The sequence below is a fragment of the Limulus polyphemus genome, unplaced genomic scaffold, assembly GCF_000517525.1.
Source record: "Limulus polyphemus unplaced genomic scaffold, Limulus_polyphemus-2.1.2 Scaffold62, whole genome shotgun sequence".
In the NCBI taxonomy this organism is placed as follows: Eukaryota; Metazoa; Arthropoda; class Merostomata; order Xiphosura; family Limulidae; genus Limulus; species Limulus polyphemus.
The window spans coordinates 39587-59719 of NW_013665672.1; the positions used below are offsets into that span (position 1 = coordinate 39587).

Genomic DNA, 20133 nt, shown 5'->3' on the forward strand with positions numbered 1-20133 from the left:
ATCCCAGAGGAAGTAACTGAAAATACAGAACCTTCCCTGGGAGGTCTCCTCACCATGTACAGGAATCCACGTCGAGGGGGTAAAAGTGGGAGTTTCTAGCTATGACTGTGTGTGAATACACATACTAACTAACAGCTTTTATCACAGTGCCATTCAACATGTATTTTATGTCAGAGTCATCAACAATTCATTTTAGCCTACACTGTTGATACAGCAACAGAAACAATATACAGAGATACTGAAGAAAACTGTAGATATGCATTTCAGAGGTTCTAGAGGTTATGTAAATACAATATGTGAACTGTATAATGGACAGAAGTATTTTTATTCTTCCCATGAACATTATCTTGCATTCCAACTTGTAAGAGTCTACAGACTGCCATCATCAATCCACAGCCATATCTTGCAAAAAAACTTTTGTAACACATCTGAATTTTGGTAAACATTACAGAATTGTACATATTACTAAAAGCTTGCCTCATTTCATGTACTTATATGTTGTAAATTTGGAATTATTTTCAACATTCATTTAAGGAACAACATAAACACATTTCTAAATCAAAGATAAACAAACTAATAATTAGATGAAAGAATGGCAAAAATGCTAAACAAAACCTATAAAGTGTTATTTTTAAATGGATTTTTATTATTCTTTGTAAAAGATAATTCGTCCTTGTAACTTGAATAAAAGTCTAGTCTTATTGATGTTTAGGTTTGATGAAAATAGTGTTAATTCGTCCTTGTAACTTGAATAAAAGTCTATTCTTATTGACGTTTAGCCAATCACTGTTTTTCAACCTTGGTTACTGGCTAATGAACTAAACACATTACAAAAGCTCTTTTTCCATTCTTTTCAACTGTAAAAGCTAAAAAGGCTTTCATTTTAGTGAGGGTTCAAATAGAAATCAGAACAAAGTGATAAAAACTTAGTTTGGCAATATGTCTAGAAAAAGTGCTTGTGAATCACTTCTATAATTACAGTCCTGATATTTTTCTAAAGCTTGAGATACACATGCTTTATCATTTCATAGTTAAATTATGATGTTGAAAGGAAACGTTTTTTGTGGAACAAGATGAAGTAGGTTTAGTTAAGTCATTTTGTCCTTGATCATATCAAGTTTAGTTTTGTTGACAAACTGCATGCATTGTTTTTGAATCAAAACAAATACAAAACTTACAGTATTATAAAATAAAAACTTTATACGAAAGTTATAAAAGACTTTAGGAAGACATAAAAGTTAGTAGGTAAAATGTACAACAAAGCTAAGAACTTTTAACTGTTTCTTAAAAAACCACATCACAATAAAATCCTTTCAAGTTTTCAAAGTTGCAGAATCATACGAATAAAACACAAATATTTTATGTGCAGAAGCTACATAATCAGGAGAAACTAACTATAAAGTTTCTAACTATTTAATAGTTATTTGTTTTTCTATACAACAAAACAAACCATACAACAGGTGCAGCAAATTGAAACAATCAGGTCTCATAGAATTAATACATACCATATACAATGTGTTATAATTTAATCTCTTCCAATTTGTAAAAGCTCTGAGCTTGTGTCCTGATAAAACAATTAGCTGCTGCAACTAATACAGAGATAAGGTGATAACCAGATAAATCAATTCCATTCTGTTGCAGGTCATTAAATACAAAAGACAACTCCCAGACAATTATTACTTTTCGAAAGAGGAAATTAAAACATTTATAACACTGTGAAGTTACTAGTTATATGTTTTATAAAGAAAAAAGTACCTTGTTTTCAAACTTAAGTGACTGCATGTGGTTCATGTAACGATTACAGTAGAAGAGATACCTCTGCAGTGCTGCTCTTGACTTTTCCTGGGCATCTCTTGCGGCTTTGGCCTCCTTTTCATCATATCGGTTACAGTTGTACCTGAAGGACATGATGATCATAAAAACTACAAGTATATAAAAGAACTTCAATACTTGACCTTTATTAACAGCTGTTCCTTCTTAAAACTTACACCCATTTTAAAAGATTACACACTAAACTCCAGCTTTCAAAGTATGTCATAATTTGGAGCCTACTAGCTTTTATTATTATTATAGATAAACTAATATTGTAGCGTTGACTGTAGTATTCACAGTAATCTGTTTCTGTGAGTTTTTCTTGTGTGACCATTTACAGATGGGTAATTAGGATATGAATAACTAGTTAACAGCATCAATATAATCTAACTTGTTCAATTATTAAGTCTACAAATGTACTTTTTAATAGAGAGTTAAAAAAGCCTTCTGCTTAACAGGCTATCAATTGATTCCAAAGTAATACCCAACAATCATACACCATTCCATTAATAGCAGTAACTATTTAAGTGTATTTATTTATGGCATAATTGTAATAAATAATTTAAAAAAAAATTTTAATGTTAGATTTGAAGGATGTGCATACAAGTATGTCAAACGTGAAAAAATAACGTTGTTCAACATGTATGAAACAGTGCTAAATGTATAGGATTTACATAACCTTGAATAATTAAAACTTGCTTAAAAACTAAAATGGACAGTTAAAGTATGTCATGAATCACCATTTAAAATCCCTGGCAAGTATCTATGTCACATCACATTACATAATTACAGTCACATTTACATAAATTAGGATAATTTCCCAAAACATTTTTAGTTAATGTGGTAACAGATAATAATCAGTAAAAACACCAGTAAAGTTAACATTTTTGTACACTGAAAATGTATTTCTTACCTCCTCTCACATAACAGTTTTTTCTACACTTGTACTGCCCTCTATATGCACAAGTTTTTGCTCACCACTAGCCTCGAAACTCCCACCTACCCTCACATGTTATCAGGTGAGGCAGCTACATTATAGCATGCAAATGAGTATACGACATTCCTCCACCAACAGTAGTGCTATGCAATTCCTTAAACAACTGACTCCCTCTATGCACCTTAGAGATTGAGCAACAACACAAGAAAAAGACACCAGAAATGGGGAGGAAGGGTGGGAAGTGTGAGAAGAGGTAAGAATCTATGGGAAACACATTTTCCATGTAGAAAAACGTTAACTTCCGATATGATATCTTACCTCCCACATTGTCCTGGTGGAGAGACTGATGTAATATGACCTAGATGAGCCCCCCCTTCAGAAAGCATCCAAAGGAAGACCATGGAGTATATGAGTAAAGATTATGTAAAACACACCCATGGGAGACCTCACCACTTCTCAGCCAGGTAACTCTTCACCCTTAAAACTGATACATTGCAATAAAGGCAGAATCATAGGAGGAACCCCTTAACTAAAATGAAGTGACCCCTGGCGTACAGTGATTAGGGCACAGTGGATCATAATGGGGAATTCTATCTCAACCAACACCAATTGTTCCGTGACATGAGTACCTGGCCCATGGTAGGAAGAGGGTCCTTTACCATTGACTTCAGACATGAGAACTGTAAAAGAAGATCTTCCATTATAAAGACCCACATCATCATGTCCAACACAACCAACACCAGTACCTCCGTGGAACCGACATCTGGACGACAGTAGGAAGTTGGACAGCAGTGTGGCAGTTCAACTTCATTCCAGAAGCAGGTGGCATCGAAAATGAATCATCTAGTAAGCAGTAGGAGGACGGTACCTGGGCCACTCACATTCGAGGACTTATGTGACTGATCTAGCTCCAACCAACACCAGTACCCCCTAAGAACCCGACATCTGGGCAATGGTAGGAAGTATGGTGCCTAGCTGGCATACAATATGAGTTTAAGAATAAGTACACCTGGTGAAGCAACACTCACCACTGAAATTGATTTGTATATGCAAGAAAGGCCCCAGTAAAAAATAATAGTATAAAAAGAGCACCTATAGTCTCTCATATAGAAACCATGGAGCACAAGATAGCAATAGGAGGTAGGCAGTATCCTGTAGAGTAGGAAACAGCCAGATTATGATGATAATGTAAAATAAGTGTATGGGGAGTGGTCCACATGCTAGAACGAACTATATCTTATAAAGGACGATGAAATTGGGCAGCCAGGGAACCACAGACCATGTAACAGTGGAAAGCCTGGACAGAACATAAGAGGAGATATGAATAGGAAAGAGGATAAATGTAAGAAATGGAAATTGGAGTGAAGGCAAATTCGGCAACACATGTGGCTGGAGTTTTGGGCAGGAAAGACCGACCTGGGTAGAGGATGACATAGGATCGATGAGAAGGAAAAAGGACTTTAAGAAGAGATGATATAAGGAATTGGAAGACATGGGCTTGAAGGGAGGAAGAGTGAGGGCATGGAGGATGACATTGAGGTTCCAATCAGTGAGGGTGGTAGGATGTGGAGGATGGCAAAGGCAGAAGGAACAAAACAAAAGGGTGAGGACCAGTGAAGTGAAGACACAGCAAAATCTTGTGAAATGGTAAGTGGCTGACAATGCCACATGATAACCAGCAAAAGTGGATACTGATAGCTTATTGTTGGAAAGCCAGGTTCAGAAGAGTAGGACGGGATGGAAGGAAACCATGGCGAGAAGATCAATGACAGTGGACATACCACTTATGTTGGTACAATGACATGGAGGAGTGGTGCAGTGAATGTGAAATTAGGGAAGCAACCCACTGTCTAGTCAGACCTGTCTAGCAAGGGATAAGACAAAGTTAAGCAGGAAGGGAAGAATGTGGTAAACTCAAAGGAGGTTGCATGAGGAAGGTGGGTTAGAGGGGAAGAGGAGGTGTCAGTAGGAGTGGGTACAAAAGTAGAAACCATTGTTTTTAATTTCATGCAAAGCTACACATGGGCTACCTTCGCTAGCCGTCCATAATTTAGCAGTGTAAGACTAGAGGGAAAGCAGCTAGTCATCACCACCCACCGCCAACACTTAGGCTACTCTTTTACCAACAAATAGTGAGGTTGACCATCACATTATAATGCCCCCCATGGCTGAAATGGCGAGCATGTTTGGTGGGATGTGGATTTTGGACCCATGACCTTCAGATTGCGAGTTAAGCGTCTTAACCACCTGGCAATGCCAGGCCAGTTCAAGAAAGAAAAATCAATGATGGGGCACCAGTTCCCAGTCTTCTTGAGGACAATGAACAAACGGGAATAAAAACATGGCTGAGAAGGACCCCTTAATCCACAGCACCCTTGTGAAGAAGGTAGAAAACCACCTCAGAGAAACGCTGGCTAGAAATGGGATCCTGAGGAGGAGGGAAGGAAACGAGTTGATGGGTAGAAAACAAAGAATGAACCCTTTGGAGAGAACCCACAGAATCCAAGGGTGAAAGATTCCCACACAGTGGGAAAATGCAAAAGCCTGGTCCCCCACTGAATCTGTACCTAGACCACATAGTTACTGGGGACATATAAGTCATCAACTAGAAAATTATGGTTAACCTCAGAAACCCCTGAAACAGGAACCAGTAAAGGAGAGGAATAATGGGAAGGAGACACAGGAACAGTCTAAGATGAAGCTGAGATAAATTGGGAGCCAATAAGGAAAGGCAGATATGCAAATGGGCAGACTCAACTCTGGATTTTAATGAGTCAGGAAGGCATCTTGACCTAAAAAAAAGAGAGCCCTACATAAGTCCCTTATGGGGTTGGGGGTAAACGAAGAACACAGGACCAAAGAGCATACAGATCTAAAATATCCCAACAACAGGGGAGCCATGTTAGGAGTGAAAGAGGATAATTGTGCCAGAATGGAAAAAAGGGCACGAGTCTCCACTGAAAATCCCACAGGGGAACAATTAAAAGCCTTAGACAAAAGGTGAATAGAGGAAAGGGAATGAAGGAGAAAGAGGATAAGGTTGGAAAAATGTGGCTGGAAGTATTGGGATCTGAACCCATCAGAGAGAGAAGAGGATCCAACTGCTGTGAGCCCCAAAAAAGGAAACTCAGGCCTATAGTACATGGAAGTCGAGGCATACTGACCCCAGAACATAACTGGTCTGAAAATCGGGCCAAAAATGTCTCACTTAAAAAGGAAAGAGAGGAATCAAAGGAAACAGGAGAGAAGGACAAAATGTAAGAAACCTGGTTAATCAATTCCAGGAGAGGAAGAGAAGACTTGGGTGCATCCATTGGAACTACACGTGACTGTCTGGCATAGGATGGGGGAGGAAACAGGCTAATAATGGCTGGAGACGGCTTGAACAAGGCATGATAGGATAATTTTCAGCCGAATCTGAAGCCTGCATGAAAGTAGCCAACTCCTGAGAAACCAACTGTAGAACTGAAGCCATTGTAGCTGAAGTAAAGGTAACTGCTATATAACCAGCAGTAGTTGGAGTAGTAGGAACATTAAACTGATTTCATGATAACTATGAGTGCACATAGAGCTAAAAAAAATAATAACAAAATATTAACACGTACAAATTAAAAGTTAGAGAACTTAAATGTAATAAACTGAAAAAAACTAAGTTTTCCAAAAAAGAAACAACTGATCAAAATTCCACCAGTAAAACTCAAACGAAACACACGTCTAAACACCACAAGTGCCAATCAAAAAAGTGAAGAAGAGTTAATCTGCATACAGAGAATCAGTTGTACTACGATTTGTGTTGCACTCTTATTGATGGAGGGTTGTTGCATGCTCATTTGCATGCTATCATGCAGCTTCCTTGTGTGTTTTCATGTGAGGGTAGGTAGGATTTTCAAGGCTAGTGGCAAGTCAAAATTTGTGCATATAGAGGGCAGTACAAATCAAGAGAAAGCTGTTATATATGAGTAGAGGTAAGATATGATATTGGAAAATCTTGCATATTTATGCAACATGATAATTACACAAGTGCTAAAAACTTATACTTTAAAGTTAAGCAGATGTACAATGTACATCTTTCTAGTAAGAGTAATAACACAGACCACAGTGAAATATTAGTGTCTGTTAAAATAATTGTGCATTTAATAAGTAGACATTTTTCACTGCTTCTTCTCACCATGATGATCCATGCGGCTCCCAGGGTCCAAGACAGACCCAACAAAAGTCTGCCTTACAGTTTTGATTCTTACAAATCATGTGATTACAACCTCCATCTTTTTCTATAGTGACATTACACTTGGGACATTCCTAAAATTTAAGATATAATATGATCTATATATCATAAAAGAACAAAAGAGAGAGAAAGATTTATTTTCATACTTAAATAAAAGTTGACAAAAAGCTGTACACAACAATAATTCTTCTGAATCATGTATGCATTTCACTGTCCATTTTTTTAAAATAACTGTTCAGAATATTATTAACCTTCAACAAGAATGAGTAAAAGTGATCCCACTGTGACATTGTGTTGTGATACCAAAGATGCACACTTCAAACAGCTGTAAGCACATGTCTAAGGGCATTAATGGTGGTGCACAATATTTTGCATGATTCTGTATATAATTTACAAAAATTTGAATGAGCAGAGAAACAACTAAGACATAATATGGTTCATTTTAACTCTCAGAAAATAATTAAATATATACATTTCGTTTTCTTGTTGTCAAGCACAAAGCTACCTGATGGGCTACATGTATGTAACTATTATTTTCTACCATTTTGCTACAATGTTATTGTATTTTACATATAAAGCCCAGCAAACCTAAACAATACTTGTGGGTAAACTACTACAGATACTTTCTCAGTCATTTCCAAAGAAAATACTTTGCAAACTCTCATTATTTCAGACAATAATAATAAAAATAATAAAATGAAAATATACATATGCTATTTTGGAGCAGGTCTGGAGAACTATGATACTGAAAATCAGAACTGTCTCAGTATAACAAATTTCTTTTTATTAATTTTACAAAGTGTAAAATACTTTTCTAACAAAAGAAGAAGGGAAAAGATATTGTAACCAGGTCCCAGACACAAGTACACAAAACAATGGTTATTCCTAAGTAAAAATGCATGTGTAACAATTAACCCTACCAACAGGGTTCACATGTCAAATGCCACGTCATTGCATTTGTTCACTCGCATTCAAAATTTTATTGAACTACTATTTTATGAATGTCAATAAGTTTGTTATCCAATTGTAGATTATAATTCAAATTTTAGTATTATACATTAATTAATTTCTTAATTTGAAATTAAATACAAAACAAATCCTAAATATTGATTTTTATGAGTTACATGGTATGTTGAATGCAGCATTGATTCAAATTAGATGTTTATGATGCCCAAATACAAAGTCTATAGTCTTACGAATTAGATACTCAAATTACCAATATTGACAAGTTATAATGTAAAATAAGAACCTCCAATCTTTTCTATTTTCTGAGCTATTAATATATTTATTGAATCAACCAAGGTGGCCCTGCTCACCTCTTCAATTTTTTAAAATACCTGCTTACATACACCTACTTTGCCCAATGATGCATGTATAACTAATCAAAAGCACAGAACATCCTCCTAGTGGTTTTCTCAGCCTCTGCAAAGTATTTTCTCAACAAACTCTTTTTTTTTTCCTGCTAGATTCCAAGCGGTAAGGTAAGACATTAGTGAGCTCGAAATTTCATATTTTTTTAGACCCAAATACAGCTTAGTTACTAACCTTGATAAATTATAGTGGAATTCTATGGTATTAATATAGTAATTTATTATTTTTGTTTATTTCAAAATGACTACGTAAAACCTAGAAAAAATTATTTCGTTTCACTTCTTCCACATGCAAAATTTGATAACATTTAGCAACCTATGACAAACAGCAAATGCGTACAAAGTTCATAACAAGAAGAGATAATTGTTTGCCATACTTTATTTACTGTTCTATGTTTTAAGAAAAAATAAGTCAAAGTTTGTAAATTGTAATAATGTATTATTATTGAAATGTGACTGTATTTTACAAAATACTAGTCCACAAAAACATAGCCAAGACAGGTCACTTTGTAAAGGCCAGTTTTATATTCTTGGATATGGTAACATAAGTGCATGTGAGCTGTGTCATTGCAATTTCTGTAATGTTAGCCAGGTATGGCTGAAAGGTCAATATAATAAACATAATAAATATATATAGATGTATAATGTTATGAGATTTAAGCTATTTAAACTAAACATTTGTGTTTTCGTGTTATAATCTGTAGTCATTCTAGAATGAAAAAAGCACAATTTATATTTATTTCCTAATTTTTTTATGGCAGTTACAAGGTTGGTCAAATTGACCCAACCCATACACAGTTACAGTAGTGAAAATAGAATATAAAATATAACGTTTTTTCTAAAAAATCATTAGATAATTATCTGGAGGTTATAAAGATTTCACATGTAAATTTGAAAATTTTCTGATGCATAAAAGTATCTTTAATCTTAAAATTTTCATTACTCTGCACATTGGATAGTCATCATTTGAAATGAAAAAAGGCACAAAATAGTTAAAAGGTCAGTCCGTGGGATTGAGCCAGTGCTGAAAGAGTTAAGCCAAAAAAAAAAACTATAGAAATTTACTTGTTAACTAGGAAAATAATAAGATAAATAGTACTTTTTTTTTGCACTATTTAGTGAATACCGTTAAAAAAAAAACTCAATAAAAACAGTTGAATATACCTTGGTATTGGCAGCTATCCAGTTGGAAGTTTCACTGTCATCATCACATTTCTTCTGCCATTTTTTCAACAAATGACACCTAACTGGATCATGCCAGTTTTCTCCGCAATGGAAACTACCAGTAATAAAATTGTTTTATTACACCTTATGTTTATGAAATTACTTACCTTACAGTGAAATGTTGTGTATATGATCACAGTTCAGTAAAGAACAAATTTGGTTCTGTACAAACATCCTTTACAGTATAATCAGAGTTAAAATTTTAAAGAAAACATCCAATATCCTAATATTAGGCTTTTTCCCTAATTTAATTTTTTCATGTAAAAAAAAAAGATTTAATTAACTGAATTAGATGAACATATACTTGAAACATTAGCTTTTGTATTTAGATGTCTATGCTATTGTTACCAAACTGATACAAGCCTAAAATAATTAAATAAAAATAATTGTGAAACTGTATACAAGTGTTAAACAAACTTGTCTTATAAAATAATGAATATGTAACTTTCAAATGAAACATTAAAAACCACTACTTACAGATAACTGCTAGAATACTTTGTATTATACATCATACGTCTTGTTGACTCTCAAAAACCTGACATAAGTATATATTCTACTACAACTTTCTGCGTTGCAGCTCAAATGGATTGACAAGTCATATTAATGAGTAAAAGGTTTTGTAGGCAGTGACACACACAGAGTAAATTAGCAGTTGAATAAATACAAATACAACAAGCTTACTTATATACAGATACTGTTAAGAGCAAGATATTTTAATTATTCTTCATTAAAACTTTAATGTTTTGCCAAGTTTGTTATCCCAGAAAAGGTGGAAGGGACTATGTTTCACTAGCTATGGCACTTTACATAAAAAATCCATATTTCTTTATATAAAAAATATCATTAGTAATAACTTTACTGTAATAACGAGCTTACACCACTCAATAACAGACAATAAAATTTTCTCACAAAGCCCATATTGTGCATTACAAGCCAATTTCTACTTGATTGAAATAAATGTACCAGAAAGTATTCCCACAGGTGCAAGTCACAGGTTGAACGTCAACAAACTGAACTTTCACAACATGGTTGCAATCTGGGGCTGGACACCATCTCAAAAGCCTGTTACACTAAAAAATTAGAATAATAAATGAAACTGACAAATTTACTGTTTAGTTGAATTGGAGCAATAAATGCATATTTCATAAAAAGAAAAATGATTATTGTGGTTTTATTATAAGAATGTGCAAATAAAATATTATCAATTGTTGTCACTAATTTTTTTAGCAGGAAATGCATGTTTAACACCAGAAGTTACATGTTATTACAATATTTTAAGAAATATGCTGCAAATTTAAGTATTTTTCAACATTACAATAAAAAATGTTTAGTTCCAAAAGAAAATATATTTCATTTCATCAAACCATGATAAAAATGTAGTACATAAACATATGATTAAACAGATTTCAAAAGCCCAGAAGCTCAAATGATTTTGAATAGCTAACTATTTGTCTTCAGGATTAACCATTTCTTTATTTTTGGTCCTGAGAAAAATAGTTAACTATCTGAAAGCACTTGAGTTTCTGGGTCTTTTGAAATCCTCATGAATGTTTTTGGTTATCCATTCATCGTAACATGATGGTTACACAATTTTGAGTAGTTGTTTTTTTTATTAGTTATATGTTATTTTCTCCGACTATACATGCATCGCAATATTTTTCTGAAAGTTATTTGAATGTGGTTTGTTACATCGTATATAGCAGTGTAAATTTAAATCTTTCTGTTTTTCATCAGAAAGTAAATGGATTGCTATGTAGTTTGTAACACAAAGAATCTTAAGTGAGAAGGTCATGAACTCTAGTGTCTTCATACAGGTAGGCATTAATAATAAAAACGTTTTTAAGTTAGTTTGTAAACTATTCAGATATTTTATAGCTCCCTTTTAAATATGCTGAAATTTTCTTACCTGCACAAAACTGTTTGTTATTAGATGCTGGTATTTTAATTTCACTTTTGGATCAGTAATTAGGGTCCTGTAGGATTAGAAAAAGAAAACCCCAGTTAAGTCTATAGACATAAGGTAATTGGTTACAAATAAAAATCAAAAATATAAAAGAATTAAGTCTTTATAAGCAGAATATATATATATATAAATATATATAGAAAAGTGGTTTACAAATCTTACAACCTAGGCAAAACTTTTCTTCCACACTAGTAAAATATTCATTACCTGATGTTAATCAACTCAATTTTTTTTTCTTCAAATTACCTATATATTAAATTTAATAAGAATGAGTTTTGAATTTAAACAAAACTCATTTGAAAATATGCAATTCAACAAAATGTATTAATCTAGTACATTTTCGTAATTAAATTTATAGACTGTGTCTCAATCTGAACAGTTTGACTGATTTAGAAAGTGTATTTTGAAATATGTTACTGGTATAAAACAGTAAGTACAAGAACCATTACAGCTCATGATCTTGAGTCTTTGACATCAGTATAAAGAAATTAAATAAAAGAAAGAAAACACAGCCATGATGGCACGACTAAAGCAACAGAAGTTAGATAAACATGAAAAAACAAGTGTGAGTCTGAAATATTTGGATACTTATTGAAACTAATAAAGACCACATGTAAGATTAAAACTTTGCTTATGAAAACTTTTTAAACCTGACAAAATGCATATGCCCCAAAACACAGCTAAAAAGTTTTAATAAACTAATTTTTTGATCTAACATGTGGTTTTTTATTACTTTCAATAACTTTTTGAATACTTTTCAGTGTCTTATAATAATATCTACAGTGGATTCTGAAATACAAGTTTCATTAAGTAAAACTAAACTTCCAAAAATATGTCTTTAAATGATTGTAAAGCACATAATAAGCTATTACAATGGTACTTGAAAATAGCTGTAAGGATGTACTTACATGACTGTCTGATCATCAACCAGAATATCACAACCATGAGCAGCACAGGATATAGTCTGAAAAATGTTTTAAAAATGTACTTTTCTAGCAGTAAAACAAACTTGCTGTAATTCTAATCTAGAATTATGTCAATGCCAAACTAATAATTTTGTTATTCCATACTGCATGAAAGAAAAAACCTGTAGATGTCAACCTAAACTCTGAACAAAAAAACTACTTAAAATTCTTTTTACAAAGTATTTTTATTTAAAACATTTGTTTGTCATAGATTTCTTTTGACACAGGATCTCTTCCTCAACCAGAGGTGCCTTGGTAGAGGGATTGGATGTATATAAAACAAAATCTGGAATTTATCCAATTTGGGTGAAACTTGTGCAAGGTGTAACATATGATGAGATATGATTATTATACTTTACAGTTTCCAAATCAGTCACATCATTAGCAGAAACCCCATAGTTAATGACAGTATTTCTTGTTGTGTAACTGACAGGTCCACTATGTGATCCTTTTTCTTCACCCAATTTTACACCTGTTCATCAGACCAAAGCCCAATAGTTCTTCAGCAGATAACTCCAAGCCTGGATACAATCACAAAGGACTTTTTGATATAACTTGTTATGGCAAATCCATCTATCAAGCCCAAAGATGTTATGGAAGCATTCAAAAATATATTTTGTGCTGACAAGGACAATAATAGTAGTAGTTTTCTTCAGGGAAAATCAAGAACAGTGTCTCTGACCTCAAACAGAAAATAAAGACTGCATAATTTGATTTTAGAATAATAATAAATAAACAAAAAAAGATAATCAGTATGTGTTACCATGGCTCATACCTAACTAAAAAAACATATTTTTTGTATGAATTGCATATTTGGATACAGCAGATTCCAGACTTTACAACAAGACATGTAACATATCAGAATGTCTTGTTCTTTGTCCTGCCATCCAAATATCTTACTCTGCCTCTAATTAAGGGATAGATCCCGTGTTAAAGCATTTTCGTTATTTATAGAAAAGTACGCAAGAACACACAAAAAAAATATTCCTTTAAAAATTCCCTAATCTTAGTTACTCAGTAGTTTTAGGTATATGGAGGCTTCTTATGTTCTAGGGAAAAAAAAGTACATTTAAAGGAATTTCCACGAAATTGATATCTGCAACCTAAGTTAATTCTTCATAATACAAAAGTAAAAATACTTTGAATGATTTACCTATCACTTATCTTATGTTTACTTAAAATATACAATTATAAATATTAGGTCTAGTCTTTTCTTTGATATAAACCACTTTATGCACAAAAAAAGTATTTATAATGCTAAAATAAAATAAGCATTGTAACTTGCATTTTATAAAATGATTTATAAAAAGAACAAGAGGGAATCCTCAATAGCCACGGCACTTGAAATTCTTTTAGGCAGAATTAAAGTAAATTATTCTTTGAGACCCTTTTTCTTTTTTATTAGCTATATTTTTGTGTGCCAGCAATACCAAGTGTGGGGCACGCATATACTCGATACGATTTTATTACTCATCCAGATCTCTCCCAACTTATCCTCAAATATAAATTATTTTAGGCAGGATTAAAGTAAACTAATGTATGAGACCTTGGGCATGGTCAAATATATTTATCAAAAGAGTTTCACCTCCTGAGTCTAAAACTGTAATTAGATCTCAAATTGGTCAATAGATGACGGAGCAACGAGCTAAAAGTTTGTACTTGAAAACTCAGAACCATTCTACAAGCCACTATGCCGCAGCTAAAAACAATATTTAAAAAAAGCAGAATTCAGATACAGCTGGGTGATACAATTGATCATCTATGAATAATGATTACACTGATTAGTGTAATGTAAACTAATCAATTAACTGAAATTTCAATTGAATCATTCATCATGAAAATTACAACCTAACTGAAATGAGTTGTTCTGATTATTACTATTTTTGATTATTCCAACAACCAATTAAGCAAAATAATGATTGGTTGTCACAAAAATAATCAAACTTTTGTCATTATGTTTATTTGTTGTTAAGCACAAAGCTATGTAATAGTGTAGGTAAGGGACAGGTTATTATCTGAGTATCTCAAGTTCAATTCCATTGTCACTGAGCCTGCTTGCTCTGTCTTTGTTATTGCAAGGCTACTAAGGATGTCTGCAACTGTTACTAATGTTGAACTACTGACTAGGGAAGGCAACTAGGTGGCAACACCCACCACCAACTCCCTGGCTACTTAAGTGTTAAATAATGTTCTAGGGGGGGGGGGGGTATAGACAGTCTAGCCTTCCTACATTGTTTTCCAGATATTAATGACTGTATTCTTTAATGTTGTGTAAGTATGCATGAATCTAGGGGAGGGGTCCAGAGGGCCTGAATGTCTATAACTTAATTTTTCAGAAATTAATAACTTTAACTTAATGTTGTATTAGTAGGTGCAGATCTAAGGGGGTCCAAATCAACCTCAATTTTTTTTTCAGAAATTAATAACAACAAGATATCATTACACTACACGTGATTAGGCTATCAATTAGCATAACAGTTTTCTGAAATCAACAGAGTTAGAGTCTATATCAATCCAGTTACAGACCCAATCAATAAATGGTCATTTCTAAGCTAATACAACAATATGAACATTAATTAAATGTTGCTATGGTAAATTTTCCTACCTTGATTTTTTCCCCAGACACACTAAACAATGTGTCTAGGATTTAGAGATTTGTTTTCATCAAAGTTAGTATTATTTAGGACACCTGCAGCTTTTATAATAGACTTATTAAAGAATTGATTTTTCATTATTTAGAAATTAGAATTCTTGTGTGAAAGAAATTTTTCATATTGTTGGTATCTAAAATAAGTGAAAATGTATGTGGTGTGACCAAATAAGTAAGGACTTTTTACAAACATTCTATACTTTTTTTTTCTAAGCATGATAAATAATTATACCTATAATTTTATTTAAAAAACTTAAAACATTTGTTTTAACCGTTTTATTTTCATATCAAACACAATATAGGTATAACTGTTGAAATCACTAGGTTATAGTCAGACTGAGCTAATCACTTACAGAACATATTAATGTTATTTTAACTGTGATTTATTTAGGTTACTCTAGGACTATGTGGTCAACACTGATTAATCCAAAATACTAAATTATTATAGTAAAAATGTCTTCTCTCATGTAAAAAATACTGAAAATTTAGTTACAATGTTACACAGCCAATTTTTAAAAAGTTAACTGGTATTATACTACCACTGTAAAAATGAAACATTATTGCAGCAAGTGTAGACAAGTTAAACATTGTTGTCACTTGTTCAAACAATAATATTACATTATCTGAAAACACTTTCTGGTAATAAGTGCCCTTATTCATTCCCTAATAGTTTTCAAACTATGTAAGATGTAGTTATAACTATCCAAAGTATTGTTTTACAAAATAATGTTATTCTTATTTTAATAAGACATTATATGCCTTCAGATAAAGCAAGTTTATACAGCTTAGAGACAGGTTAAATGGGTAACAAAGAAAACTTTATTACAAGTTTAACATAGTAACAAAAGCACAATGTCTGGAAAAGGTTCTGTCATCATTATCTACACATAGTTTATATATACAGATACAGGAAAATATGTAAGTCATGTAACTGGAGGTTACTTAAGGTTTAATAAAGGTATCTTGTTGAGGTTTGGTTCTTTGTTTAATATTACAGTGTTTTTACTTTTCAATAATATACTACGGTTTTCTTGAGTTATAACATTTTTAAATACGTGTATATTTTCATAATGTTCACCAAATAAAATAATCATCAAATCACATAAATTTAACTAAATTTACTATTTAGTGAATATGGTAAACAACTGCAAAATATTCTGTTGACTCGTATCTTTATTTCACATGATATATACATGTTTATCCTCTTCAAACAACATACATAAATAAACTGGATAACTGACTACTTAACTATTTATAATTGCAATAGTGATGCTTTAAATAAAAACATTATAAATGTAATTGATAAATGAGCCTACCAATTAATTGATTAGCAAATATCACAAACACCCCAGTTCTAATTTCAAGCATCCTAACACAGTAAATACAAAATGAATATATCTTACATTTACTTTTACAGAATCTTATTATTAACTACTATTATCTACTTGAATACTTGGAGAACTACAAAAAATCTCAGAAACAGATAAATCAAAATTAAATACACCTTATAACCATAATAATTTAGAAGGCAGACCTTACCTCATTAGGGATAAACCAGTAATGAACACAATTATAATGAATAGAAAGCAAACATTATTTTGAATATAGTTTAGTGCAATTTGAAAAAAAATTAACAAGTTACATCCAATTAGCTTATGTACACTTGCATTCATGGTGCCATAAATCTGAATATTCTGCATAAAACTTCTGAAGAAAATACTAAATATACTGCATCAGAATAGACTGGTTGGAAAAAAGTTTCAAATATAAAACATTTTATCAGCATTTTTTTCCAAAATGTTCTACAATTGCAAGTAGACAGGACTGCTGATATCAATTACTGAACTTCCAACCCTTCTTCCAAAAATATTTTACTGTATCTATCAGTCATGTTGTTCCTACTCCTATCTTTTTTATCCATAATATAACATAGTATAAATGATATATAACTGATACCAAATTGATATGAATAACTTCTCATTTCAGTTACAAAAGAGTAAAATTTGATATTAGTTACAAAATTGTTATTCAAATAAACAGAAGAATCATTTTCAAGTGTATCTTTATTTACTTGAACAACCCAACTAATGTTAATACCAAATTGGTCAATTTCATCCATTTAGTGTGTTATATAATTAGCTTGGATATTGGAAGTAAAATCTTGAAAATAATATGATTATAATGTGTTAACTCATCTAGATTATGAAATATATTCATTCACACTAAATAACAAAAATCATATCATGACTAACTAATATTTCATATATCAGAATCCAGAAGGGATAATGGTATTTATCACATAATCACATGTAAGTTTGATTTATATACAATATTCTTTCTTTATAATTATATATCATGAATACAGATGAATATGATTAAAAAAGAATTACTTATAACAGTAATTCTTGGGAGCATCATTACTTAATACTTGAGCTACATAAAAGAAAAATTAACATCACATTGGTTAATTTTACCATTATAATGTGGTATAAATAAATAAATATATATTTAGCTTTATGATTTTAAGCAAAATTTTGTCTATATAGTCACAATACTCATCAATGTAGATGAAGAATGTGATTACAGAAGAAAAAAGTGGCAAGAGACTATCACTGTACAGTGATATAAGGGTTCCCACATTTACAACAGAACATGTTAAAGAATAATTCCTAATCTTTTTCAAGATACTCTCATGAATTTCCAGACCAGCAAATTGTTAAATGAAATTCCCAATTTCAAGAATGCACGTGAATCCACTGTATGTTACTTAGTTTGAATATTTTTTTTAAAATCTGCAACTAGTTACATGACCCACAGAATACGACATAAAAATTTCTAAATAGTGGGTTACCTGTCCCATTCCTTCTTCCATGATTTTAGTCGTAAGGTACTGTGACCAACATTCAGAGCAGAATCGATGACCACATGCTAGTCCTGTCATCATCTACAAATAAAAATGCACAAAAGTCACATCATTTTACAAACTAACAACACTAGTAATGCTAATCAGCTACTAGGTATTGTAGAAATTGATTACATTAGGTGCTCAAAGTGCTCCTATAAAAAAAAAATTATGTAATAGAAGAAATTCTATTGTTTTTTAAGTAAATATCATAAAGTTTTTCATTATCTTGTATACTATATTGAAAAAAAATTTACATGTTAGTTCTTACTGACACGGAGAACCTTCCTAGTGAGTTTGTTCTCACACTGTTTTAATGTACTTGTATGTATTTTCACCAGGTCAATAGTTTTTTCAATAGTCAGGATTGATGTACAAGAAGCACGGTCCTGAGAGAGATGGCTCTTCAATGTGGTTTTGGATTCTGTTAGTTTGTTAACTGGTTCTACTTTGTTCTTGGTCCAACAGTATCCACAGGTTACAGATCTCTAATCCTAAGTCATTGTCACATAGAGAGGAAGGGTTCCAGTGGATAAATAAATGGGGACCACAGAAGGAAGTTATGCAGCCAATATAACATCTGAAATCTGCACGTATAAGACACAGAAGACTATCTGTATCCAAACAATATTAGAGTCAAACCTTATTCTAGTATACATGACATAAATTTGGGAAGTCTAAATATGGAAAAAAACACGACATGAAGATATGAAAACAAAAAATTATTCTGAACTTGAGGGGGTCAAGGCATGAGGTGTCCCCCCCAAATTTAATTGCACTAGAAATTTTGGTCAGCATAGACCCTAATATCTGGAGAAAAAAGGAAAACTAGGTATACCAAGGAAGAGGCCTAAGTGTGTCCCCATATTCAAGAAGGCTTATGACAATCTAGGGGTGTCAAGAGGTGGAAAATTGAGATTGCACAGTCAAGGAAGGAGGTGAGAAAAAACCCTACCCAAATCATCTTAATCTTGCTCAGATTCACCAGATAAAGAAATATCAGGTCTGAGCTTGAAAGAAACAGCCGACCACATGATAGTCCCCAAATCCTATTGAAAAACTGCGATCTTCACAGCTGAAAGTGTAAGGCATGTGGTCTGAGACACAGCAGGTTCAAATGTTGTAATATTCATCACTACTGAGATAGTGGTGGTGAAATAAAATTCAGAATTCATGTTCAACAGGAGTGAAGTTCAAATTAAGAAACTACAGTGAAATTATCACTGTATAAAATAAAGCAAGAAACAACTAAATTGTTAAATAAACTGCATGACTAAACAACTAAGTTGATTAACTCTCTCAACACGGGCTCAGTCAATTTGAACGACCAGGTGACCTCTTTTTATTCATTCAGTCTTTATAGATTTGATACTACTAACAAAATTCAGTGGTCTTTGAGTAAACATTGCAAGTCTTTCACATACAAATAATATATATATATTCTATGTGCAAGGTGATTTTCATGTTAAGATTAAAAATACTTTTCGTCACCTCAAAGATCTCAAATTTATAAAACCTCCTAAATACAATTTCAAAAGTTTGTTTTTTTCAGTAAAACTTTATTTTTGTCTACCCTAACTCTATACATGGTTGGTCAATTTGAAAGACCTTATAGCCCCTTCCCCCAAAAAAAACCTAAACTACCCTTTTATTTTTCTAGAATGACTTCAAATGTAACATGAAACTAAATTTGTTTATCCTAAGTAGCTTTAAACTCATAACAGTATACATATATTCATAATTAAATTTTATTGTTTTATTGCCCTTTGAACTGTGTAACTACTATTCATGCCATTATAAATTGTAAATCACTTGAGAAACATGAAGCTCACATTATGCTATCGAATTACTTTACCCATGAGCTACTTTGAGCTACTCGCGCGCATGTGTGTGTCTCGTGAAATAGGAGCACATGGGCATAACATATTCTGTTATCTCATGCAGATTTTGGGAGAGAGAGAGGGAGGGAGGTATTCCCTGAGGCAACACTGACAGATGGTAAATTACAATACCTCCAGTATATATTTTTCATTTTGAGTTGGATGTTTTTTGCTTTTTGTGGAAGCTGAGGTAAAAGAAATAATT

The 20133-nt window shown here is 32.4% G+C and overlaps 1 protein-coding gene across 1 annotated transcript in view; it reads right to left on the reverse strand.

Annotated features, from left to right (window-relative positions):
- LOC106464706 (E3 ubiquitin-protein ligase arih1-like) overlaps window positions 1-20133 on the reverse strand; it is a 57931-nt gene that overhangs the window by 8011 nt on the left and 29787 nt on the right. The window contains exons 6-12 of the mRNA XM_013924865.2: window positions 17998-18090; window positions 12440-12495; window positions 11475-11541; window positions 10532-10638; window positions 9509-9623; window positions 6918-7048; window positions 1756-1897 (exon numbers count right to left, since the gene is read on the reverse strand). Coding sequence (XP_013780319.1) covers window positions 1756-1897; window positions 6918-7048; window positions 9509-9623; window positions 10532-10638; window positions 11475-11541; window positions 12440-12495; window positions 17998-18090 — 711 coding nt within the window. The remainder of the gene's footprint in view (window positions 1-1755; window positions 1898-6917; window positions 7049-9508; window positions 9624-10531; window positions 10639-11474; window positions 11542-12439; window positions 12496-17997; window positions 18091-20133) is intronic.